Below are 25,785 nucleotides of genomic sequence, written 5' to 3'. Positions count from 1 at the left end.
AAACAACGAAACCTCCCTAAGAGGCTCAAAGGGGGGTTTCTGTAAGGCCGTGAGGACCAGATTAAGGTCTCAGGGATCCAGAGGCCGCCGGTAAGGCGGAATGATGTGAGATGCGCCCAGTATAAAGGTGCGCATCTAGGGCCAGCCGGGCGAAACGCCGCTGGAACAACGCTGAGTAATAGAGACGGGTTTCACAGCCGCGCCAAAGGACTACTGGATTCTTCTCAGATTAATGTTTCTTTATTTCATGCACAGGTCAAGTCTACGCGTTTCAGGAGAACACAGCTCCCTTCTTCAGGACAAACCAGCAAAGAATCATCAAATTTGATTTGATGATTCTTTGCTGGTTTGTCCTGAAGAAGGGAGCTGTGTTCTCCTGAAACGCGTAGACTTGACCTGTGCATGAAATAAAGAAACATTAATCTGAGAAGAATCCAGTAGTCCTTTGGCGCGGCTGTGAAACCCGTCTCTATTACTCTCTGTTATCTGCCTCATGGGGACCGCTGCCGGGACTTGGTGTTACATGCTGCTATAGGTGTTGTGACTGTCACAACCCGAATTGGTGAGTAGTATTACTCTTTGCTTCACCCTATATATATATTGGGGTAAGACCCTATTGCGCTTTCTTTTTCCACAGTTTTCACTCATGCTGGAACAACGCTGACAGAGCCGAGACCTGTCCCTTGAGGGAATTGAGGGACAGTCCTAGCTGCAGACCGGACTGTAGAAAGGACAGGATGGTCGGCAAGGAAAACGGCCAAGGAGCATGGCCGGAAGAACGACACCAGGACAGGAAAATTCTCCAAGTCCTGTGGTAAATCCTGGCCGAGGAAGACTTCCGAGCCTGAGTTATAGTGAAGATGACCTCGGAAGGAATGCCTGAAGCCGTAAGGATCCAGGGCTCAAGAGCCACGCCGTCAATCTGAGAGCCGCAGAATTCTGGCGGAAAACGGACCCTGTGAGGGTCTGGGCGGTCCGAGAGATGCCACGGCACCTCTACGGACAGACGGAGCAGGTCTGGGTACCAAGCTCGCCTGGGCCAGTCTGGAGCAATGATTATGACCCGATGGCCCTCCATTCTGATCTTGCGCAGGACTTTGGGCAAGAGAGCTAGAGGGGGAAACACGTAGGCCAGACGGAACTGGGACCAATCTTGAACCAACGCGTCCGCTGCCAAGGCCTGAGGATCGTGGGAGCGAGCCACGTAAACCGGGACCTTGTTGTTGTGCCGGGATGCCATTAGATCCACTTCCGGAGTGCCCCACTTGTGGCAGATTGACCGGAACACTGCCGGATGCAGGGCCCACTCACCGCTGTCTGCCTCCCAGTTTTCTAAGCCTGGGATGTGGACTGCGGATATGGTGGACTTGGAGTCCTCCGTCCACTGAAGGATACGTTGAACTTCCGACATTGCTAGGCGGCTGCGAGTCCCGCCTTGGTGATTGAGGTAGGCAACTGCTGTCGCGTTGTCTGACTGGACACGAATGTGCTTGCCCGCCAACAGGTGGTGAAAAACTACGAGAGCTAGGAGTACAGCCCTGATTTCCAGCACCTTGATCGAGAGGGCTGATTCAGACGGAGTCCAAGTGCCCTGTGCTCGGTGGTGGAGAAACACTGCTCCCCAGCCGGATAGACTGGCATCCGTGGTGAGAATCACCCAGGACGGGGCCAGAAAGGAGCGTCCCTGGGACAGAGAGAGGGGCCGAAGCCACCACTAAGAGAGCTCCTGGTCTGTGGCGACAGAGCCACCAGCCTGTGCAAGGAAGAGGTCCGCTTGTCCCAACAGCGGAGAATGTCCAGCTGCAGGGGACGCAGATGGAACTGGCAAAGGGAACCGCTTCCATTGACGCCACCATCTGACCCAGCACCTGCATGAGGTGCCTGATGGAATGACGGCGGAGCCTCAGCAGAGAGCGAACCGCCAGATGAAGGGGCTGTTTGACTAAGGGCAGCTTCACAAGTGCCAGCAGAGTCTCGAATTGCATCCCTAGGTACGTAAGGTCCTAGGTCGGGGTCAGAGTGGACTTGCAAGCGTGGCGAGAGTGAGCGAGACACGCCGCTGAGAGTCTGCACTGGATGAAGCCTTGACTAGAAGGTCGTCCAGGTAAGGAATCACTACCAACCCCTGGAGGTACAGAACCGCAACCACTGCTGCCATGACGTTGTGAGTACACGAGGGGCCGTGGCTAACCCGAAGGGGAGAGCCACGAATTGGAAATGTTCCTCTCCAATTACAAAACGTAGCCAACGCTGGTGTGAAACTGCGATTGGCACATGTAGATAGGCATCTCTGATGTCGATGGCTGCTAAGAAATCTCCTTGGGTCATTGACTGATCGCAGAGATTCCATGCAAAAATGCCGCACCTGAACATGCTTGTTGAGAAGCTTGAGATCCAGGTCGGAAAGCACCGTCCTTATCGGGGACTAGGAAGAGATTTGAGTAGAAATCTCTGAACCGTTCCCAGTCGGGAACTGGTACAATTACTCCCTTGGCCTGCAAGAATGCCACGGCCTGTGAGAAGGCGGCGGCCTTGGGGCAGGGGGGAGTTGACAGAAAAAATCTGTTTGGCGGGCTGGATAGAATTCTATTCTGTAGCCGTGGGAGATGGTAACCCACACCCACTGATTGGACATGTGTTGAAACCACACGTCGCCCAAGAGGGAGAGCCTGCCACCGACTAAGGACGTTACTGGCGCGGCCAGATAATCAAGAGGAGGCTGCCTTGGTGGCAGCAGCTCCTGCGGACTTCTGAGGACGCGGCTTCATGCGCCAGTTGGATTACGGATCTTGGCTGAGTTAGTGGACGAGGCCGAGGGCTTAGAGGACGACCAGTTAGAGGAACGAAAGGAACGAAACCTCGACTGGTTCCTGCCCTGGACAGGTTTCCTGGGTTTGTGGCATGGAAGTACTCTTCCTGCCAAAAAACTTCCTTAATAATTTCATCCAGATGTTCACCGAATAGACTGGTCCCAGCAAAAGGGAGCCCAGAAAGGAACTTCTTAAGAAGCATCTGCCTTCCACTCTCGAAGCCACAGGAGCCTGCGGATAGCGAGGGAAGTAGCCGAGGCCACCGCAGTGCGGTGACAGTCTCCAGCATGGCAGACATGGCATAGGATGAAAAGACTAAAGCCTGGAAGTTAAGGCAACCATTTCGGGCATAAAGTCCCTGGTGAGGGAATGCATCTCCTCCAGAGAAGCTGAGATGGCTTTGAGAGCCCGCACTGCTGCAAAAGATGGGGAGCACGAGGCCCCCGCCGCCTCATATATAGATTTGGCCAGAAGGACAACCTGGCGGACAGTGGGATCCTTAGAGAGGTGCCGTCAGCCACTGATACAACTGTCCGGGCTGAAAGTCTAGACACCGGAGGGTCCACCCTTGGTGAATGAGCCCACTCCTTGACCACCACTGGTGGAAGGGGGAAACAGTCATCAGAACCACGCTTTGGGAAGCGTCTGTCAGGACAGGCTCTGGGCTTGGTCACAGTGGCCTGAAAACTGGAGTGGTTAAGGAACACACTCCTTGTTCTCTTAAGGTATACTGATGCCTTTCTGCCAGAGGGGAATGCACCCCTGATACAGGCGGATTGAGGTCCAGTACAAATATAATGGACGCAATCAAATCATTAGCATCTGCGTCATCTTCGGACAGATCCGTCCGAGCCCCTAGTAAAGGCATCCTCCTCGTCCTGCGAGTCGGCTCGTGAATCAGAGCTGCGGGACGAGGAAGGAAAGGGGACCCTGCAACTCCATTTTAGGAGGACGGGGACTGAGACCAGATGAAGAATCCTCTGTGAGCTTTGCTGAGCGAGCCGTAGCAGCAGAAGCGCCCTGAGAAGGGGGCTGATGCATGCTCAGCAGTGTCCGGGACAGCTGTCCCCTGGAGAGAGGGATTCTGCCCAAACCGGGGGATCAGCCACCGGAGCCGGAGCAGCCAGAGGGACCACTGGGGATGAGCTTCCAGGCTGAGGGACCACTATGTTAGAGCAAGCATCACAATGTGGTTATGTGCTCGGTACAGGCAGTACGAGTCTACATGCAGTGCATAATAAGAACAGCCTTGCAGCCTTGCTCTGATGTGAGACATGCTGCAGAAGTGGGGGCTCTGTCCAGAATGACCCCCAGCAGAGTATATAAACAGAGTATATAAGCAGCAGCACAACCGGAGGTTGTGGCTTGCCAGACCGTTTAACATAGATGGTAACCCACACATAGGGACATCTCTGTGCCCTCCAGATCCCCCAGCCCAAGGCCCCCATTTGTCACAATGTGTTATGCAGACATTGAGAACGCCGAGTAAATGGCGCCGGAGCGAGGAGAGGGGGCGGGGCCTACTCTGAGAGCAGGACGGAGGGCAAATGAGGTATACAGGGGAGGGAATCCTTCCTCAGTGAGGAGTGTCCGTTCCCTGTGCTGAACAGCCGCTGGGCGGAGCCACACTGTCCCTCTGCATGACTGACATGCAGGGGGAGTGAAACCGAAAGTAGGCCTCAGGCGAAGCCGGGGCCTAGATTTAAACATGCGGCCAGCGTGCAGGCACCATCGGCGCGGTTCTCCAGTGAAAACTGGAGAACCGTCCGGAAATGTTAACACAGTCATAAAACACACTCTCCCCAATATATAAAGTACAAGGGACCCCTGGAAAGACCACCGTCTGTGGTAATAACATCTCAGTACTTAGCTTGTGAGACGCAGGTGCCAGGTCCCTGGGAGGTGAGCGCTCCGTCCGACAGGATCCTGAACAGGGCTGCGGATGGAGACCGGTCTCCTGCAAAGCAGTGAGAACCGTGATGGCTCCCACTTCAAGCCAGAGCCTCAGGGGATGGTGAAGGAGCACGGCATGTGAAGGCTCCAGCCTTGTAACATCAACCTTAACAGCACCGCCGACACAGTGGGGTGAGAAGGGACATGCCGGGAGTCCAGATTGGACCCGCTTTTCTTCCAAATCTTTGAAATCAAAAATCAAAAATCAGAGGATGCATGTGTGTGTGTGACCTCCTGAACACAAAGCATTGAACTGGTTGGATTTGTCATCCGGGGAGTGTATATGCTCGGAGGGAGGAGCTACACTTTTAGTGTAGTACTTTGTGTGTCCTCCGGAGGCAGAAGCTATACACCCATCGTCTGGGTCTCCCATAAGGAACGATGAAGAAATTAATGGACGCAATCAAATCACTAGCATCTGCGTCACTTTCGGGCAGATCAATGGGGTACATGGAGGTAGCGTCCGAGCCCCCAGTAAAGGCATCCTCCTCGTCCTGCGAGTCAGCTCATGAATCAGACCCGCGGGACGAGGAAGGAGAGGGGACCCTGCGTCTCCTTTTAGGAGGACGGGGTCTGAGACCAGATGGAGAATCCTCTGTGAGCTTTGCTGAGCGAGCCGTAGCAGCAGAAGCGCCCTGAGAAGGGGGCTGATGCATGCTCAGCAGAGTCCGGGACAGCTGTCCCCTGGAGAGAGGGATTCTGCCCAAGCCGGGGGTTCAGCCACCGGAGCCGGAGCAGCTGGAGGGACCACTGGGGATGAGACTCCAGGCTGAGGCACCACCATGTTAGAGCAGGCATCACAATGTGGTTAGGCAGTAGGAGCCTACATGCAGTGCATATTGAGTACAGCCTTGCAGCCTTGCTGCTCGTGTGAGACATGCTGCTGAAGTGGGGGCTCTGAGTCAGAATGACCCCCAGCAGAGTATATAAGCAGAGTATATAATATAAGCAGGTCCACAACCGGAGGTTGTGGCTTGCCATACTGTCTGACCTTCTGCCAACCCCTCTCTGTGCCCTCCAGATCCCACAGCCCGGACCCCCAGAGAGATACTGCAGCCAGCGCCGATCGCTGTGCTGACATAAGAACGCTGATAAAATGGCGCTTCTGCCCAAGCCGGAGCGAGGAGACGGGGCGGGGCCTACTGTAACAGCGGGATCCCGAGGGCCAAGGAGATATACAGGGGAGGGAATATTACCTCAGAGAGGAGTGTCCCTCCCCTGTGCCGAACGGCCGCTGGGCGGAGCCGCACTGTCCCTCTGCACGATTGGCATGCAGGGGCAGTGAAAACGAAACTAGGCCTCAGGCGAAGCCGGGGCCTAAATTTAACGATGCGGCCGGCGCGCAGGCACCATCGGCGCGGTTCTCTGGTGAAAACCAGAGAACCGGCCGGAAATGTCAGAATACATACACAGCACACTCTCCCCAACAATAAAGTACAAGGGACCCCCGGATAATAACGTCTCAGATACTTAGCTTGTGAGACGCAGGGCCAGGTCCCTGAGGGATGAGTGCTCCGTCCGGCAGGATCCTGAAAGGGCTGCGGATGGAGACCGGTCTCCTGCAAGGCAGGGAGAACCGTGCTGGCTCCCACTTCAAGCCAGAGCCCGGAGGGATGGTGAAGGAGCGCGGCATGTAAGGCTCCAGCCTTGAAATCAACCTTAACAACACCGCCGACACAGTGGGGTGAGAAGGGACATGCCGGGGGTCCAGAATTGGACCCGCTTTTCTTCAAACTCTTTCCAAAAATCAAAATCAGATGAAAATACATGTGTGGATATGTGACCTCCTGAACACAAAGCATTGAACTGGCTAGATTTGGTTATCCAGGGGGTGTATATGCTCGGAGGGAGGGGCTACACTTTTTAGTGTAGTACTTTGTGTGTCCTCCGGAGGCAGAAGCTATACACCCATGGTCTGGGTCTCCCATAAGGAACGATGAAGAAAAGAATACATTCTCGCACCCAGCTGTTGTAAAAACTACAACTCCAAGCCGAGCCAACCCATGAAACCCACCGTCCAAATAGAAAAAGTTTCCAAATGGCAAAAGCTCCAAACCCTCACTAATCGGCAGCCACCACTAGGGGGAGAGCAAGAGCTTAGTGCAGACAGCTCACACATTGCATTCAATGAGGAATAGAATGAGCTCCCCTAGTGGCTAAAGAGGGAAAAATCACCTGACGGAAAAAAAAAAAATATATATATATATATGTGCTGGATAATTCTGCCACGTACGAGGGCAAACATACCGGTTTTTTTTTTCAGATTATAAGATGCATTTTCCTCCCAAAAATTAGGGAGGAAAGTGAGGGGTGCGTCTTAGAATCTGAATGTAGCTTACCAGGGTGGTGGAGAGTGGCCGCAAGAGGGCGGGGGAATGCGGCGGCCGCTGATGCCGGGTCTGCGGTGGCTGGTGCTGGGGCAGCTGTGTGGGGTTTCCGGCAGCTGGTGAGGGGTCTGCGGCAGCTGTGCGGGGTCTCAGGCGGCTGCTGCTGGGGCGGCTGTGTGGGTGTCTGCAGCGGCTGTGCGGGGTCTGCTCGGGGGTCTCTAGTGGCTGGGGCTGCTGTGCGGGGTCTCCAGCGGCAGGCGCTGCGGGTCGGGCGGTGAGGACTTTAAATAACGCCACCTGGAGACGCCTCCGGCCCATTGATCTCGTTCCAGCGGACTTCAGGAAAATGGCGCCCGGAGGTGGCGCTTGCGCAGATGAGATCCCTGCTTGCCATTGAGCCTATAGCTCAATCTGCACTGACTCCGGGTGCCATTTCTTTGAAGCCCTCACCGCTTGCAGCAGCTGCCCCAGCACGGCAGCCCGAGCCTCTGCTGCTGCACCAGCACAGCCTACAGTTTCTGGGACACCCACCGCCCCTGCCTCCTGCAGTAAGACACCACTGGATTACAAGACGGACCCCATTTTTTTCCCACCTTTTGTGCTCTGAATTTAGGGCGAGTCTTATAATCCAGTGTGTCTTATAAAACGAAAAATACGGTATACAGAAGAATCATTATAACAGAAGGGAAGAAATAATAAAGAAGTGTAAAGTGAAGCTGGGTCACCATAAATGCCAAATAACAATCATTATTATGATGATGCCGTTTAGCCAAATACACGTATTTTAGGGCGAATACCCGCCAATGGTGACACATCACATTACGCATTGACGTCCCCTTCAGCCGGTGTTGAATCATGCAAAAGTAAGTGAAATTGCTTTCTCAAGGCTCAGACCCATCTCCTGACAAAGTGCCTTGTAAGAAGCATAAATTATGAATTCTCCTCCGGCATCAGAGAAAATACCATCCTGACGGGATCCAGAGTCTGGGAAGGACGGGGGCGATTGTACAGAGCATCCCGGTGAGGAGTATATAGTATACGCAGAATATGGACCGCGGCCTTTGAATGAGACTTTTCAAAAAAGATTCTTGTAAATTAGTTATTAATATAACAATAGCAAAAAGAATGGAAGATGAAAGGAATGCAAAAATAATAAGGATGAAACTGAAAAATTAAAATATTTCTGGCTGGAAGCCGAGGGGCAGGTCTGTCCCTGATGCTAATGGTTCGGATCCGGCGGGAAAAGGTGTAAAAGCGAGAATAATGGACGGATCCATTAAAGAGATTGTTTGAGACTATATAACGCAGCGCCACCATTGTTTATGGCAGGGTCTGGAATGGCAGCACTTGTGTCCCCATCTTCCTACAGATCTATTCAGCTTCTATTTCAGGAGCACCCCTGGAAGTACGGACCAGATGCAGGCACGGAGAGGGGGTGGATGACAGTGCACCCCAGGAAGTATGGACCAGATGCAGGCTCTGAGGGTGGGGTGGGTGGCAGTGCACCTCTGGAAGTACGGAGCAGACGCAAACATTGAATGGGGATGGGGGGGGGGGGGGGGTTGGCAGTGTACCCCTGAAGTACAGACCAGATACAGGCTCTGAGGGTGGGGTGGGTGGAAGTGCACCCCTGCAAGTACGGACCAGATGCAGGCTCTGAGGGTGGGGTGGGTGTCAGTGCACCCCTGGAAGTACGGACCAGATGCAGGCTCTGAGAGTGAGGTGAGTGACAGTGCACCCCTGGAAGTAGGGACCAGATGCAGGATCTGAGGGTGGGGTGGGTGGCAGTGCACCCCTGGAAGTACAGACCAGATGCAGGCTCTGAGGGTGGGGTGGATGACAGTGCACCCCTGGAAGTACGGACCAGATGCAGGCTCTGAGGGTGGGGTGGGTGGCAGTGCACCTCTGGAAGTACGGAGCAGACGCAAACATTGAATGGGGATGGGGGGGGGGGGTTGGCAGTGCACCCCTGAAGTACAGACCAGATACAGGCTCTGAGGGTGGGGTGGGTGGAAGTGCACCCCTGCAAGTACGGACCAGATGCAGGCTCTGAGGGTGGGGTGGGTGGCAGTGCACCCCTGGAAGTACGGACCAGATGCAGGCTCTGAGGGTGGGGTGGATGACAGTGCACCCCTGGAGGTACGGACCAGATGCAGGCTCTGAGGGTGGGGTGGGTGGCAGTGCACCTCTGGAAGTACGGAGCAGACGCAAACATTGAATGGGGATGGGGGGGGGGGTTGGCAGTGCACCCCTGAAGTACAGACCAGATACAGGCTCTGAGGGTGGGGTGGGTGGTAGTGCACCCCTGCAAGTACGGACCAGATGCAGGCTCTGAGGGTGGGGTGAGTGGCAGGTACACGAATGTCCATGTATTGCAGCTAATCCCCACTCAAGAGCCAGAGGGCAAAAATGTTATATTGGTGGCAGCTGGTCCCCTTTCTAATCCAAGCGGGCGTCCTGGGGGCCTCTTGACAAGTCATGATTTTGCAGGGACACAGTCCGGCAGAACGAGGTGCACTGGGCTCTGGTTCGGCGGCCAAAGAAGGACTGACGTGGCCTCTAAACCAGGGCTCTGTGGATCTTTTGCGCAGCTCTAGGGCTCTATCCCCTACAGAAGTGGAGGCAAAGTCCTCTTCTATCGTATCTTTATCTTATCCCCCTGTCACTCGGCTGAGGAGGCGACGCCCTCCCCCCCCCCCCCCAAATTCTTCACTAAAAGCCTTTCTCTGACCTTCTCGTTAAGAGAAGCAGCGACTCCCTTAAAAGATGAATTTGGCACAGTCTGGGACCGCGGGTTCACAGCATCTTTTTTTGTCTTATCGTTCGGAGGAATAAACAAGCTGCGCGGCGCAGCGTGCCCGATGTTCAGCGCCTCAGCGGGACGGGAGCGCGACGCTCATTAGAGGCTTCAGTGCCAAGAAGTCGTCTTATGCGGCAGATCTACGGTTATCACTGGCTGGGAAGAAGGTTTTTGGAGATCAGCACGGGATGGAGTGAACGTTACGGGGAGTTTCGTCAGCCGCTATCTGTACAGCGTCTCATCGGCCATGCTGCTATTGTCAAGGCTGCAAGTTCACAACTCTGCATTTTTTTTTTCATTTGCAACCATTGTCGGTCTGAAGCTACGCAGAAATAACAGGAGGTTTGTAATCGAGGCAAAGACGATCCATAAACGAAAAGACAAAAACTTCAAGAATTTGATGATTAAAGGCCAAAAAGAAGGGAATTTTGTTTACTTACCGTAAATTCCTTTTCTTCTAGCTCCAATTGGGAGACCCAGACAATTGGGTGTATAGCTACTGCCTCCGGAGGCCACACAAAGTACTACACTTAAAAGTGTAAGGCCCCTCCCCTTCTGGCTATACACCCCCCCGTGGGATCACAGGCTCCTCAGTTTTAGTGCAAAAGCAAGAAGGAGGAAAGCCAATAACTGTTTTAAATACAAATTCAACCCGAGAAACAACCTCGGAGAACTGAACTGTTCAACATGAACAACATGTGCACCCGAAAAAAACAAACTTCCTAAGAAAAACAGGGCGGGTGCTGGGTCTCCCAATTGGAGCTAGAAGAAAAGGAATTTACGGTAAGTAAACAAAATTCCCTTCTTCTTTATCGCTCCTAATTGGGAGACCCAGACAATTGGGACGTCCAAAAGCAGTCCCTGGGTGGGTAAAAGAATACCTCGTGATAGGGCCGTCAAACAGCCCTTTCCTACAGGTGAGCCACCGCCGCCTGAAGGACTTGTCTACCTAGGCCGGCATCCGCCGAAGCGTAGGTATGCACCTGATAATGCTTGGTAAAAGTGTGCAGACTCGACCAGGTAGCCGCCTGGCACACCTGCTGAGCCGTAGCCTGGTGCCGTAATGCCCAGGACGCACCCACGGCTCTGGTAGAATGGGCCTTCAGTCCTGATGGAATCGGAAGCCCAGCAGAACAGTAGGTGTGAAGAATTGGTTCCTTGATCCAACGCGCAAGGGTGGATTTGGAAGCTTGCGACCCTTTACGCTGACCAGCGACAAGGACAAAGAGTGCATCCGAGCGGCGCAGAGGCGCCGTGCGGGAAATGTAGATCCTGAGTGCTCTCACCAGATCCAATAAATGCAAACCTTTTTCAAATTGGTGAACTGGATGCGGACACAAAGACGGTAAAGTGATATCTTGATTGAGATGAAAGGAAGATACCACCTTGGGAAGAAATTCAGGAATTGGACGCAGAACTACCTTGTCCTGGTGAAACACCAGGAATGGAGATCTGCATGATAACGCCGCCAGCTCGGACACTCTCCGAAGAGACGTGACCGCCACTAGAAAGGCCACTTTCTGTGAAAGACGAGAAAGGGAAACCTCCTTCATAGGCTCGAAAGGCGGCTTCTGGAGAGCAATTAGAACCTTGTTCAGGTCCCAGGGCTCCAACGGCCGCTTGTAAGGGGGGACGATATGACAAACCCCTTGCAGGAACGTGCGTACCTGAGGAAGTCGCGCCAGGCGTTTCTGAAAAAATACGGATAGCGCGGAGACTTGACCCTTAAGGGAGCCAAGCGACAAACCTTTTTCCAACCCAGACCGCAGGAAGGAAAGAAAAGTAGGCAATGCAAAAGGCCAGGGAGAAACTCCCTGAGCAGAGCACCAAGATAGGAATATCTTCCACGTCCTGTGGTAGATCTTGGCGGAGGATGGTTTCCTAGCCTGTCTCATGGTGGCAACCACTTCATGAGATAAACCTGAGGCCGCTAGGATCCAGGACTCAATGGCCACACAGTCAGGTTCAGGGCCGCAGAATTCAGATGGAAAAACGGCCCTTGAGACAGCAAGTCTGGACGGTCTGGTAGTGCCCACGGATGGCCTACCGTGAGGTGCCACAGATCCGGGTACCACGACCTCCTTGGCCAGTCTGGAGCGACGAGAATGGCGCGGCGGCAGTCGGACCTGATTTTGCGGAGCACTCTGGGCAACAATGCCAGAGGTGGGAACACATACGGTAGCCGGAACTGCGACCAATCTTGAACTAAGGCGTCTGCCGCCAGAGCTCGGTGATCGTGAGACCGTGCCATGAAAACCGGGACCTTGTTGTTGTGCCGTGACGCCATCAGGTCGACGTCCGGCATCCCCCAGCGGCGACAGATCTCCTGAAACACGTCCGGGTGAAGAGACCATTCCCTTGCGTCCATGCCCTGGCGACTGAGAAAGTCTGCTTCCCAGTTTTCTACGCCTGGGATGTGAACTGCGGATATGGTGGATGCCGTGTCTTCCACCCACGTCAGAATCCGCCGGACTTCCTGGAAGGCTTGCCGACTGCGTGTTCCCCCTTGGTGGTTGATGTATGCCACCGCTGTGGAGTTGTCCGACTGAATTCGGATCTGCTTGCCTTCCAGCCACTGTTGGAAGGCTTGTAGGGCAAGATAGACTGCTCTGATCTCCAGAACATTGATCTGAAGGGTGGACTCTTTCCGAGTCCACGTACCTTGAGCCCTGTGGTGGAGAAACACTGCTCCCCACCCTGATAGACTCGCATCTGTCGTGACCACCGCCCAAGATGGGGGTAGGAACGACTTTCCTTTTGACAATGAGGTGGGAAGAAGCCACCACCGGAGAGATTCCTTGGCTGCCTGAGAGAGGGAGACCTCCCTGTCGAGGGACGTCGACTTCCCGTCCCATTGGCGGAGAATGTCCCATTGTAGTGGACGCAGATGAAACTGCGCAAAAGGAACTGCTTCCATTGCTGCTACCATCTTCCCTAGGAAGTGCATGAGGCGCCTCAAGGGGTGCGACTGGCCCTGAAGGAGAGATTGCACCCCTATCTGTAGCGAGCACTGTTTGTCCAGTGGAAGTTTCACTATCGCTGAGAGAGTATGAAACTCCATGCCAAGATATGTTAGTGATTGGGTCGGGGTTAGATTTGACTTTGAAAAGTTGATAATCCACCCGAAACTCTGGAGAGTCTTCAGTGCCACGTCCAGACTGTGTTGGTATGCCTCTTGAGAGGGTGCCTTGATAAGTAGATCGTCCAAATACGGGATCACGGAGTGACCTTGCGAGTGCAGGACTGCTACTACTGCTGCCATGACCTTGGTGAAGACCCGAGGGGCTGTCGCCAGCCCGAAAGGTAGAGCTACGAACTGCAGGTGTTCGCTTCCTATAACGAAGCCTAGAAAACGCTGATGCTCTGGCGCAATTGGCACGTGGAGATAAGCATCCTTGATGTCTATTGATGCTAGGAAATCTCCTTGAGACATTGAGGCGATAACGGAGCGGAGAGATTCCATCCGGAACCTCTTGGTTTTTACGTGTTTGTTGAGCAGCTTTAGATCCAGGACGGGACGGAACGACCCGTCTTTCTTTGGCACCACAAACAAATTGGAGTAAAAACCGTGACCTTGTTCCTGAAGAGGAACAGAAGTCACCACTCCTTCCGCCTTTAGAGCGGACACCGCTTGTAGCAGAGCATCGGCTCGGTCGGGCGGTGGAGAAGTTCTGAAGAAGCGAGTTGGAGGACGAGAGCTGAACTCTATCCTGTACCCGTGAGACAGAATGTCTCTCACCCAACGGTCTTTGACCTGTGACAGCCAAATGTCGCCAAAGCGGGAGAGCCTGCCACCGACCAAGGATGCGGATAGAGGAGGCTGAGAGTCATGAGGAAGCCGTCTTGGTAACGGTTCTTCCGGCTGGCTTTTTTGGGCGTGATTGAGTCCGCCAAGAATCTGAGCCCCTCTGATCCTTTTGAGTCCTTTTGGACGAGTAGAATTGGGACCTGCCTGAGCCTCGAAAGGACCGAAAACCAGACTGTCCCCTCCTCTGTTGGGGTTTGTTTTGTCTGGGCTGAGGTAAGGATGAATCCTTACCCTTGGAGTGTTTAATGATTTCATCCAAACGCTCACCAAACAATCGGTCACGAGAAAAAGGCAAACTGGTTAAGCACTTCTTGGAAGAAGAATCTGCCTTCCATTCTCTCAACCACAGGGCTCTGCGTAAAACCACAGAGTTGGCTGACGCCACCGCCGTACGGCTCGTAGAGTCTAGGACAGCATTAATCGCGTAAGACGCGAATGCAGACATTTGAGAGGTCAAGGGTGCCACCTGCGGAGCAGATGTACGTGTGACCGTGTCGACCTGTGTAAGCCCAGCTGAAATAGCTTGGAGTGCCCATACGGCTGCGAATGCTGGCGCCAACGACGCTCCAATCGCTTCATAGATGGATTTTAACCAGAGCTCCATCTGTCTGTCAGTGGCATCTTTAAGTGCAGCCCCATCCTCTACTGCAACTAAAGATCTAGCTGCAAGCCTGGAGATTGGAGGGTCCACCTTGGGACACTGTGTCCAGCCCTTGACCACGTCAGGGGGAAAAGGATAGCGTGTATCTTTAAGCCGTTTGGAAAAACGCTTATCTGGATAAGCGTGGTGTTTCTGGATTGCGTCTCTAAAGTCAGAGTGGTCCAGAAAAGTGCTTAATTTACGCTTGGGATACCTGAAATGGAATTTCTCCTGCTGTGAAGCTGCCTCCTCCGCAGGAGGAGTTGGTGGAGAAATATCTAACATCTTATTGATGGACGCAATAAGATCATTCACTATGGCGTCACCATCCGGGGTATCTAGATTGAGAGCGGCCCCAGCATCAGACTCCTGATCAGTTACATCCGCCTCATCACACAGAGAGTCGTCCCGCTGGGACCCTGACCAGTGTGATGAAGTTGAGGGTCGCTCATAGCGAGCCCGCTTAGGTTGTCTGGGACTGTCGTCCGAGTCAGAGCCGTCACCCTGGGGTGCATGTGACACCCCCGGAGCTAGGAAGTGGTCCAGCTGAGGGGGACAAGGTGGCAATGAATCAACAGTGCCCATGGTCTGAGTAACTGGTCTAGACTGTAATGTTTCAAGAATCTTAGACATAGTCATAGACAATCTGTCAGCAAAAGCTGCAAACTCCGTCCCTGTCACCTGGACAGCATTTACAGGTGGTTCTCCCTGGGTCACCTCTAGCAGCGGCCCCGGCTGAGCAATTGCCACAGGGGCCGAGCACTGCACACAATGGGGGTCAGTGGAACCTGCCGGTAGAGTAGCCCCACATGCGGTACAAGCAGCATATAAAGTCCGTGCCTTGGCACTTTTGCTTTTTGCGGACGACATGCTGTTGTCTCCTTGAGAAATCTAAGGAGGGTATATAGCAGAAAATCACCAGCGACTGTACAGTGCAAAGTATTGCCAGCACAAATACAAAGTACACTATGGCACAAGTGGGGGAGAGCCCTTGAGGGCTGCTTACCGCCCGCTGAAAGCGGGTGTGAGGTCATAGAATCCCTTGTCTGGGTCTCCCAGCCTCCCCTCTGCAGCTCAGCGTGCAGGCAGGAATGGCTGCCGGCGTCCTGTGAAGAGGGGCGGACCGTGGGCGTCACAAACAAAAGTGCGGGAAACTGCGTCCCACTGTGCCTAGTGTGAGGGCTGGAGTATGTAAAACAGACTCCAGCTCTTAGCGCTGCTGGTCTGTACAGCGTCCCGCCCTCCTCCTGACTGGCAGGTCTGGGGGCGGGAACGATACGAACTAGGCCGCAAAAGCCGGGGACTGTAGTAATCTAGCGCGGCCGTCATATATGCACGGCCAGCGCGGAAGTCCCCGGCGCACCACAAATCCCAGCCGCGACGCAGTAAAAACTGACCCCCGCGGCCGGATCCGCCGATCGTACTAAGTCACCTCACTCAGCAGAGCTGTAGTGAGTAACGGCACAAGCGCAGCAGCGCTGTTTACCCCGGCGCACGAACACACCCAGCAATGCTGCAGTGTGCGTGCGATAAGCACGGGGACACGGAGTACCTTGATGGAGCAGGGTCCTGTCCCTGAGGAAACTCCGCTCCGTATCCAGCAGATCCTCCAGGGGCTGTGGATGGAGCACGGCCTCAGTGCCCGGAGACCGGTAAAGTCCCACTTCACCCAGAGCCCTAATGGGGATGGGGAAGGAATCAGCATGTGGGCTCCAGCCTCCGTACCCGCAATGGGTACCTCAACCTTAACAAACACCGCCGACAGAAAGTGGGGTGAGAAGGGAGCATGCTGGGGGCCCTCTTATGGGCCCTCTTTTCTTCCATCCGACATAGTCAGCAGCTGCTGCTGACTAAACAGTGGAGCTATGCGTGGATGTCTGGCCTCCTTCGCACAAAGCATAAAACTGAGGAGCCCGTGATCCCACGGGGGGTGTATAGCCAGAAGGGGAGGGGCCTTACACTTTTAAGTGTAGTACTTTGTGTGGCCTCCGGAGGCAGTAGCTATACACCCAATTGTCTGGGTCTCCCAATTAGGAGCGATAAAGAAATAATAGTGTGTGCGTGTGCGTGTGTGTGATATATAGGTAGATTATATATATATCACATATCTCACACACACACATACCATATTTTTCGGTTTATAAGATGCACCCCAAATTCAGAGCGAAAAAAAAAGGTGGAAAAAGAAAAACAACGGGTCAGTCTTGTAATCGGTGGTATCTTACCAGAGCGGGCAGTAGTGGTGGTGGAGGAGTCACAGGAGGCAGGGGCGGTGGCTGGACGCTTAGGCCGCCATGCTCGGGCAGCAGCTGCTGGCGTTGAGGACTTCAAAGAAATGGCACAGATTGAGCTCTTGGCTCAAGTGCTCTTCTGCGCAAGCGCCACCTCCAGGCGCCATTTTCCTGAAGTCCACTGGAGGGAGATCAATGGGCCGGAGGCGGCGCCTGCACAGATGAGAGCTTGAGCCAAGAGCTCCATCTGTGCATGCGCCAACTCCGGGCGGCATTATTTGAAGTCCTTACTAACCGACCTGCAGCGCTAGTCCAGCCACTGGAGACCACGCGCAGACACCGCACAGCCGCCAGAGACCTCGCACGGCCGCTGCAGACACTGCACAGCCGCCCCAGCAGCAGCCGTTGGGAGACCCCACAACCGCCCCAGCACCCTCTGCCGCAGAGCCCCGCAGCATCCGCCGCAGAGCCCCGCAGTATCCGCCGCAGAGCCCCGCAGCATCAGCCGCCGCAGCATTCCACTGGCTTCTTGCGACACCTTTCCACCACCCCCTGGTAAGCTACATTCAGATTATAAGACGCACCCCTCACTTTCCTCTAAATTGTTTGGAACGAAAAGTGCATTTTATAATCCGAAAAATATGGTATACATTCTACAAATAAATATGAAACCTCATATCTAGAAATCTACTCACCGCCCAGAGCGAGAGTCTCAGGAGGGAAATGAAGAGCGGCGTGCGATCCCACCCGGATATACAGTGCACCAGCAACCCGCTGTTATCTGCAGAGGAAGAGCAAACAGATCAGGCCATTATAGAAGGAGCATACAGAAACCGGCCATGGAGAACTATGCATGCACATGGCCATCTTAAACCTTTTATCTTATAAGTGTCTGGGAGGTCAGGACTCCCCTTTATGGACTTAAAGTCTATTCCTCTGCAGGCCATGCATAAAAGAGGTTAATTAAAAGAAGCAGATATATCCTCAATCCCCCTGGAGACCCCCCACCCCCCTTTCTGGAGATGCAGACGTCTCGTCTCATATACCCCAAGTGACAGCTGTAACCGACCACTTGCTTCTGCGGGCCTGTCCCGTATACCACTGGTGTAGCTATAATATGGGATATACAGGACATCATTGTTGCAGGCAAGGTAAAAAGAAGATGGGTGACCACAATACACATGCACGCTCGGTTTGGCTGAGCAGACGGGGGGTGAAGCAGCTGCCAGACACCTTGACGGTTCATCCGATATATTCATCTGTGTCATGGGATAACACTGAGGATCTGACCCTGTGATACCATGTACAGCATTGTCTTATAGCCTCGGCAATCTTTATGGAGAGCAACAATTCTTTTTCTGGATCCTCCGAGAATTCTTTACCATTAGTCACCATGTTGATGTTCCAGTGACCAGTATGAGAGAGTGTGTGAGAGAGAACACCAAATGTAACACCCCTGCTCCCCATTCACACCCAAAACCTTGTAACATTATAAGTCACATGAAGCCGGGACGGTAACATGGCTCATTGGACACAATTTGACTATTTTCCCTTAGGGGTGTACTCACTTTTGTTGCTAGTAGTTTAGACATTAATGGCTGTGTGAGGAGTTATACAAGCTGCGTACTGACACTGTACACGGTATCACAGGGTCAGATCTGCAGCGCTGTCCCATGAAACGATTTAATAAAATATTTACAACAATGTGAGGGGTGTACTTACTTTTGTGACATACTGGGAAACTCCCCAGTGGGAATGAAATAGGCAAGTATACATGACCAGTTTTCTTTAGATCCGTCCATTCCTATACAAGCAGTCCACAACAACCCCCTTTAAATTCTGCTTGGCACTTGGCAATGTTTTTTGATGCTTTTGGAACCAGGTGGCACAAAGAAGTGTGAAATTAGAGCGTTTCCCCCTCGCCAAGATCTTAAATGTCAGGTTAGTGATGTGTGACTGCGGGCACCGGGCGAGTCCTGGCCGACACGCTGCATGGTGGGTCCCCGAAGATGTTAGGTCCAAAAACAACCCTCAACATTGCTTCAAACAACCACAAGGAAAGATTATATAATTTGGTCATGTGCTAAAAATCCAATACCATGTGCTGGGGGTCACTGGGGGACTTCACCATTAAGAATACCCCCTCCTATACCGAACGCTACAGCTGGCCGTACACAGACTATTGCAAGATAAACCGCAGAGTATTTCAGCAGCTGCTTCCTCCCCACTGTATGTACAGAACATACGCACGCTCAGCCAAACCGAGCGTGCATGTACAGAACATACGCACGCTCAGCCAAACCGAGCGTGCATGTACAGAACATACGCACGCTCAGCCAAACCGAGGGTGCATGTACAGAACATACGCACGCTCAGCCAAACCGGGCGTGCAAGAACACATGCACGCTCAGCCAAACCGAGCGTGCATGTACAGAACACATGCACGCTCAGCCAAACCGGGCGTGCATGTACAGAACACATACCCGCTCAGTCAAACCGAGCATGCATGTGTATAGCCAGCAGACAGAGGAGGGTGCCTAATCGCCATAAAAAAAAAAAAATAATTGTGACATTTTAGGACATCCAGACCATATAGTATTGGGCTTCACTACCGCTAAGGAAATGTTAACACAGAATTAAAAAAAAAAAAAAAAAAATAGCACAGCAAAAAATCCCAAGATGGCCATCCCTAAGCATTTTTCTCCTTAAATATTTAAGATTATTTACATTTTACTGACAAAGAAAAGTGTTAGTTTGCAAAGTATTCTCTTACCGTCCCCGTTGATGATGTGAATGAGGAGCCTCAGGTAATTTTGCGTCTGTTTCACCAAGTCCCAATTCTGCTCCCAAAAAAAAAAAGGAGGGATGAAGGGGGAGAGAAAAGAGTGGGGAGGGGAGAGGAAAGAGTGGGGAGGGGAGAGGAAAGAGTGGGGAGGGGAGAGGAAAGAGTGGGGAGGGGAGAGGAAAGAGTGGGGAGGGGAGAGGAAAGAGTGGGGAGGGGAGAGGAAAGAGTGGGGAGGGGAGAGGAAAGAGTGGGGAGGGGAGAGGAAAGAGGAAAGAGAGGGGAGAGGAAAGAGAGGGGAGAGGAAAGAGAGGGGAGAGGAAAGAGGGGAGGGGAAAGAGAGGGGAGGGGAAAGAGAGGGGAGGGGAAAGAGAGGGGAGGGGAAAGAGAGGGGAGGGGGAAGGGAGGGGAGGGGAGGGAAAGAGAGGGGAGGGGAGGGAAAGAGAGGGGAGGGGAGGGAAAGAGAGGGGAGGGGAGGGAAAGAGAGGGGAGGGGAGGGAAAGAGAGGGGAGGGAAGGGAAACAGAGGGGAGGGAAGGGAAACAGAGGGGAGGGAAAGAGAGAAAGAAGAGAGGAGGAAAAAAAAACCCAAAAGGAATAAAGAGGAAGGAGGATAAGAGAAAGATTTCTTACAGTAAAGGAAAAAAAAACAACAGAAAAACGCAGTTTGTATTGGAGAAAATGTACGAAGAAATCTGCCATTTGTCTCATTAACAGGTCAGATTGTTTCCTGCATTCTTTACACTGCAGCTCTGCTTATCTACAAGGAACTCTGTGCAGGTAAAATGGATTTCCATTATTATTGCTATTAATTTTTAAAGCACCATTGATTCCCTGGTGCTGCAGATGTAAAAGGGAGTTACATACAAGACAAAAATATAGATTATAGTGAACACAGCCAACACTGACAAAGCTTACAGTCTACAGGATGATGGGGAGGAGATAGGTTGGCGGGGCGGCAGCAGCTCTGGTGGTCAGGAGTCAGCGGAGATCATTGAAGACTAAGCTTCCCTGAAAAGATGGGTTTTCCCGTTCTGTCTGAAAGTTCTGAATGTGGCTGATAAATCGGACATGTTGGGGCACAGAATTCCAGAGGAAGGAGGGGATACTTGAGAAAAGTCTTGGAGGTGATTGGGTGAGGAACATACGAAAGTGGGGAGGAGAAGGCGGTCTGGGGAGGACCAGAGATTACATGTTGGAGTATATTGGGAGATTAGTTTGGAGATATATGGAGGAGACAGATTATGGATGGATTAGTAGGTCAGTGTTAGTAGTTTGAATTGGATACGTTGGGGAATTGCGAGCCAATGGAGTGATCTGAGGAGGGGAGAAGTGGAGGAGGAGAGAGGTGGATTAGTCAGGCAGAGTTAAGGATGGACTGGAGAGGGGCGAGAGTGTTAGCAAGGAGGCCACAGAGGAGGATGTTGTAGTAATCGAGGCGGGAGATCATGAGGGCATGCACTGGCACTTTAGTAGATTCAGGGTGGAGAAAAGGACGGATTCTGGGAATATTTAGGAGTTGAGGTGGCAGGAGGTAACGAGAGCTGGGATGTGCAGGTTAAAGGAGAAGACAGAGTTAAGGGCTACTCTGAGGCCTTGGACTTCAGAGTGTGGTATCATTTATTATAATGGATACTGTTGATGAGGTAGGTGAGATAAGGGAAGATAAGGAGTTCAGTTTTGGCCACATTGAGCTTCAGGAACCAAGAGGAGAAGGAGGAGAATATGGCCAATAGACACTGCGGGATTCTGGACAGCAGGGAGGTGACGTCTGGGACATAGAGGTAGATCCGAGAGTCACCAGCGTATAGATGGTACTGGAAACCATGGGACTTTATGAGTGTCCCAGGTAAGGTATAAATGGAGAATAGAAGGGTGCCAGGACAGATCCTTGAGGGGCACAAACAGGGATGGGGCGGGATGAAGAGGTTGTGTGGGAGTGGGAGACACTAAAAGTGCAATTGGAAAGAAGGGAATTTTGTTACTTACCGTAAATTCCTTTTCTTCTAGCTCTTATTGGGAGACCCAGACGATTGGGTGTATAGCACTGCCTCCGGAGGCCACACAAAGCAATTACACTAAAAAGTGTAAGGCCCCTCCCCTTCTGGCTATACACCCCCAGTGGGATCACTGGCTCACCAGTTTTAGTGCAAAAGCAAGAAGGAGGAAAGCCAATAACTGGTTTAAACAAATTCACTCCGAGTAACATCGGAGAACTGAAAACCGTTCAACATGAACAACATGTGTACCCGCAAACAAACCAAAAATCCCGAAGGACAACAGGGCGGGTGCTGGGTCTCCCAATAAGAGCTAGAAGAAAAGGAATTTACGGTAAGTAACAAAATTCCCTTCTTCTTCGGCGCTCTATTGGGAGACCCAGACGATTGGGACGTCCAAAAGCTGTCCCTGGGTGGGTAAAGAAATACCTCATGTTAGAGCTGCAAGACAGCCCTCCCCTACGGGGAGGCAACTGCCGCCTGCAGGACTCTTCTACCTAGGCTGGCATCCGCCGAAGCATAGGTATGCACCTGATAATGTTTGGTGAAAGTGTGCAGACTCGACCAGGTAGCTGCCTGGCACACCTGTTGAGCCGTAGCCTGGTGTCGCAATGCCCAGGACGCACCCACGGCTCTGGTAGAATGGGCCTTCAGCCCTGATGGAACCGGAAGCCCAGCAGAACGGTAGGCTTCAAGAATTGGTTCTTTGATCCATCGAGCCAGGGTGGCCTTGGAAGCCTGCGACCCTTTGCGCTTACCAGCGACAAGGACAAAGAGTGCATCCGAACGGCGCAGGGGCGCCGTGCGGGAAATGTAGATTCTGAGTGCTCTCACCAGATCTAACAAATGTAAATCCTTCTCATACCGATGAACTGCATGAGGACAAAACGAAGGCAAAGAGATATCCTGATTAAGATGAAAAGAGGATACCACCTTCGGGAGAAACTCCTGAATGGGGCGCAGCACTACCTTGTCCTGGTGGAAGACCAGGAAGGGAGTCTTGGAAGACAGCGCTGCTAGCTCAGACACTCTCCGAAGAGATGTGATCGCTACTAGAAAAGCCACCTTCTGTGATAGTCTAGAGAGTGAAACCTCCCTCAGAGGCTCGAAGGGCGGCTTCTGGAGGGCAACTAGTACCCTGTTCATATCCCATGGATCTAACGGCCGCTTGTACGGGGGTACGATATGGCAAACCCCCTGTAGGAACGTGCGCACCTTAGGAAGGCGTGCCAAACGCCTCTGAAAAAAGGACGGATAGCGCCGAGACCTGACCTTTAAGGGAGCCGAGCGACAAACCCTTTTCTAACCCAGATTGCAGGAAAGAAAGAAAGGTAGGCAATGCAAATGGCCAGGGAGACACTCCCTGAGCAGAGCACCAGGATAAAAATATCCTCCACGTTCTGTGGTAGATCTTAGCGGACGTGGGCTTCCTAGCCTGTCTCATGGTGGCAACGACCCCTTGGGACAATCCTGAAGACGTTAGGATCCAGGACTCAATGGCCACACAGTCAGGTTCAGGGCCGCAGAATTCCGATGGAAAAACGGCCCTTGGGACAGTAAGTCTGGTCGGTCTGGGAGTGCCCATGGTTGGCCGACCGTGAGCTGCCACAGATCCGGATACCACGCCCTCCTCGGCCAGTCTGGGGCGACAAGTATGACGCGGCTGCAATCGGATCTGATCTTGCGTAGCACTCTGGGCAAGAGTGCCAGAGGTGGAAACACATAAGGGAGCCGGAACTGCGACCAATCTTGCACTAGGGCGTCTGCCGCCAGCGCTCTTTGATCGCGAGACCGTGCCATGAAGGTTGGGACCTTGTTGTTGTGCCGTGACGCCATTAGGTCGACGTCCGGCACCCCCCAGCGGCGACAGATTTCCTGAAACACGTCTGGGTGAAGGGACCATTCCCCTGCGTCCATGCCCTGGCGACTGAGGAAGTCTGCTTCCCAGTTTTCTACGCCGGGGATGTGAACCGCGGATATGGTGGAGGCTGTGGCTTCCACCCACATCAGAATCCGCCGGACTTCCTGGAAGGCTTGCCGACTGCGTGTCCCCCCTTGGTGGTTGATGTATGCCACCGCTGTGGAGTTGTCCGACTGAATTCGGATCTGCCTTCCTTCCAGCCACTGCTGGAAGGCTAGTAGGGCAAGATACACTGCTCTGATCTCCAGAACATTGATCTGAAGGGTGGACTCCTGCTGAGACCACGTCCCTTGAGCCCTGTGGTGGAGAAACACTGCTCCCCACCCTGACAGACTCGCGTCTGTCGTGACCACCGCCCAAGACGGTGGCAGGAAGGATCTTCCCTGTGATAATGAGGTGGGAAGAAGCCACCACTGCAGAGAGTCCTTGGCCGTCTGGGAAAGGGAGACTTTCCTGTCCAGGGATGTTGACTTCCCGTCCCATTGGCGGAGAATGTCCCATTGAAGTGGACGCAGATGAAACTGCGCAAACGGAACCGCCTCTATTGCCGCCACCATCTTCCCGAGGAAGTGCATGAGGCGTCTTAAGGAGTGCGGCTGACTTTGAAGGAGAGCCTGCACCCCAGTCTGTAGAGACCGCTGCTTGTCCAGCGGAAGCTTCACTATCGCTGAGAGAGTATGAAACTCCATGCCAAGATACGTTAGTGATTGGGTCGGTGACAGATTTGACTTTGGGAAGTTGATGATCCACCCGAACGCCTGGAGAGTCTCCAGCGCAACATTCAGGCTGAGTTGGCATGCCTCTTGAGAGGGTGCCTTGACCAGTAGATCGTCCAAGTAAGGGATCACAGAGTGTCCCTGAGAATGCAAGACTGCTACCACTGCCGCCATGACCTTGGTGAACACCCGTGGGGCTGTCGCCAGACCAAATGGCAGAGCTACGAACTGAAGATGGTCATCTCCTATCACGAAGCGTAGAAAGCATTGGTGCTCTGTAGCAATCGGCACGTGGAGATAAGCATCTTTGATGTCTATTGATGCTAGGAAATCTCCTTGAGACATTGAGGCAATGACTGAGCGGAGGGATTCCATCCGGAACCGCCTGGCGTTCACATGCTTGTTGAGCAGTTTTAGGTCCAGAACAGGACGGAAGGAGCCGTCCTTTTTTGGAACCACAAAGAGATTGGAGTAAAATCCTCGCCCCCGTTCCTGAGGGGGGACAGGGATCACGACTCCTTCTGCTCTTAGAGAGTCCACCGCCTGCAGCAGGGCATCTGCTCGGTTGGGGTGTGGGGAGGTTCTGAAGAACCGAAGTGGAGGCCGAGAATTGAACTCGATTCTGTACCCGCGAGACAGAATGTCTGTTACCCACCGGTCTTTGACCTGTGACAGCCAAATGTCGCAAAAGCGGGAGAGCCTGCCACCGACCGAGGATGCGGAGGGAGGAGGCCGAAAGTCATGAGGTAGCCGCTTTGGAAGCGGTTCCTCCATTTGCTTTCCTGGGGCGTGAGTGAGCCCGCCAGGAATCTGAGCTCCCTTGTTCTTTCTGAGTCCTTTTGGACGAGGAGAATTGGGCCTTGCCCGAGCCTCGAAAGGACCGAAACCTCGACTGCCACTTTTTCTGTTGAGGTTTACTTGCTCTGGGCTGTGGTAAGGAAGAGTCCTTACCCTTGGACTGTTTTATGATTTCAGCCAATGGCTCACCAAACAGTCTGTCTCTAGATAATGGCAAGCTGGTTAAGCATTTTTTGGAACCAGCATCTGCTTTCCAGTCCTTTAACCATAAGGCTCTGCGCAAAACCACAGAATTGGCGGCCGCCATAGAGGTACGGCTCGTAGATTCTAGGACAGCATTGATAGCATAGGTCGCAAACGCAGACATTTGCGAAGTTAGGGACGCCACCTGCGGTACTGCTGGATGCATGATAGCATCCACCTGTGCCAGACCAGCTGAAATAGCTTGGAGTGCCCACACGGCCGCGAATGCTGGAGCAAACGACGCGCCGATAGCTTCATAGACAGATTTCAACCAAAGGTCCATCTGTCTGTCGTTGGCATCTTTAAGTGAAGCGCCATCCTCTACTGCGACTATGGATCTAGCCGCAAGCTTGGAAATTGGGGGATCCACCTTTGGGTACTGGGTCCAGCGTTTGGCCACTTCAGAGGGAAAAGGATAACGGGTATCCTTAGAACGTTTAGAGAAACGCTTGTCTGGATGAGCGTCGTGCTTCTGGATTGATTCTCTGAAGTCAGAGTGGTCCAAAAAAGCACTTAATTTACGCTTGGGATACAGGAAATGGAACTTCTCCTGCTGTGCAGCTGCCTCCTCTGCAGAAGGGGCTGGGGGAGAAATATCCAACAGTCTATTAATCGCCGATATAAGGTCATTAACCATGGCGTCACCATCAGGGGCATCCAGATTGAGAGGGGCCTCAGGATTAGAATCCTGATCACCGTCCTCAGTCTCATCACAGAGAGACTCTTCTCGCTGAGACCCTGAGCAGTGTGATGACGTCGA

At 52.9% G+C, this 25,785-nt stretch overlaps 1 protein-coding gene across 5 annotated transcripts in view; it reads right to left on the bottom strand.

The window, feature by feature from the left end:
• Nucleotides 1-25,785, bottom strand: part of MTMR14 (myotubularin related protein 14) — a 101,109-nt gene that overhangs the window by 59,154 nt on the left and 16,170 nt on the right. For all 5 annotated transcript variants that reach the window (XM_075321437.1, XM_075321433.1, XM_075321435.1 and 2 more), the window contains exons 10-11: nt 19,343-19,409; nt 17,265-17,350 (exon numbers count right to left, since the gene is read on the bottom strand). In XM_075321437.1, coding sequence (XP_075177552.1) covers nt 17,265-17,350; nt 19,343-19,409 — 153 coding nt within the window. The remainder of the gene's footprint in view (nt 1-17,264; nt 17,351-19,342; nt 19,410-25,785) is intronic.

This window comes from Anomaloglossus baeobatrachus, chromosome 8 (genome assembly GCF_048569485.1).
Source record: "Anomaloglossus baeobatrachus isolate aAnoBae1 chromosome 8, aAnoBae1.hap1, whole genome shotgun sequence".
In the NCBI taxonomy this organism is placed as follows: Eukaryota; Metazoa; Chordata; class Amphibia; order Anura; family Aromobatidae; genus Anomaloglossus; species Anomaloglossus baeobatrachus.
The sequence above is the reverse complement of the archived record's forward strand: the minus strand, read 5'-3'. Positions and strand labels throughout refer to the sequence as shown.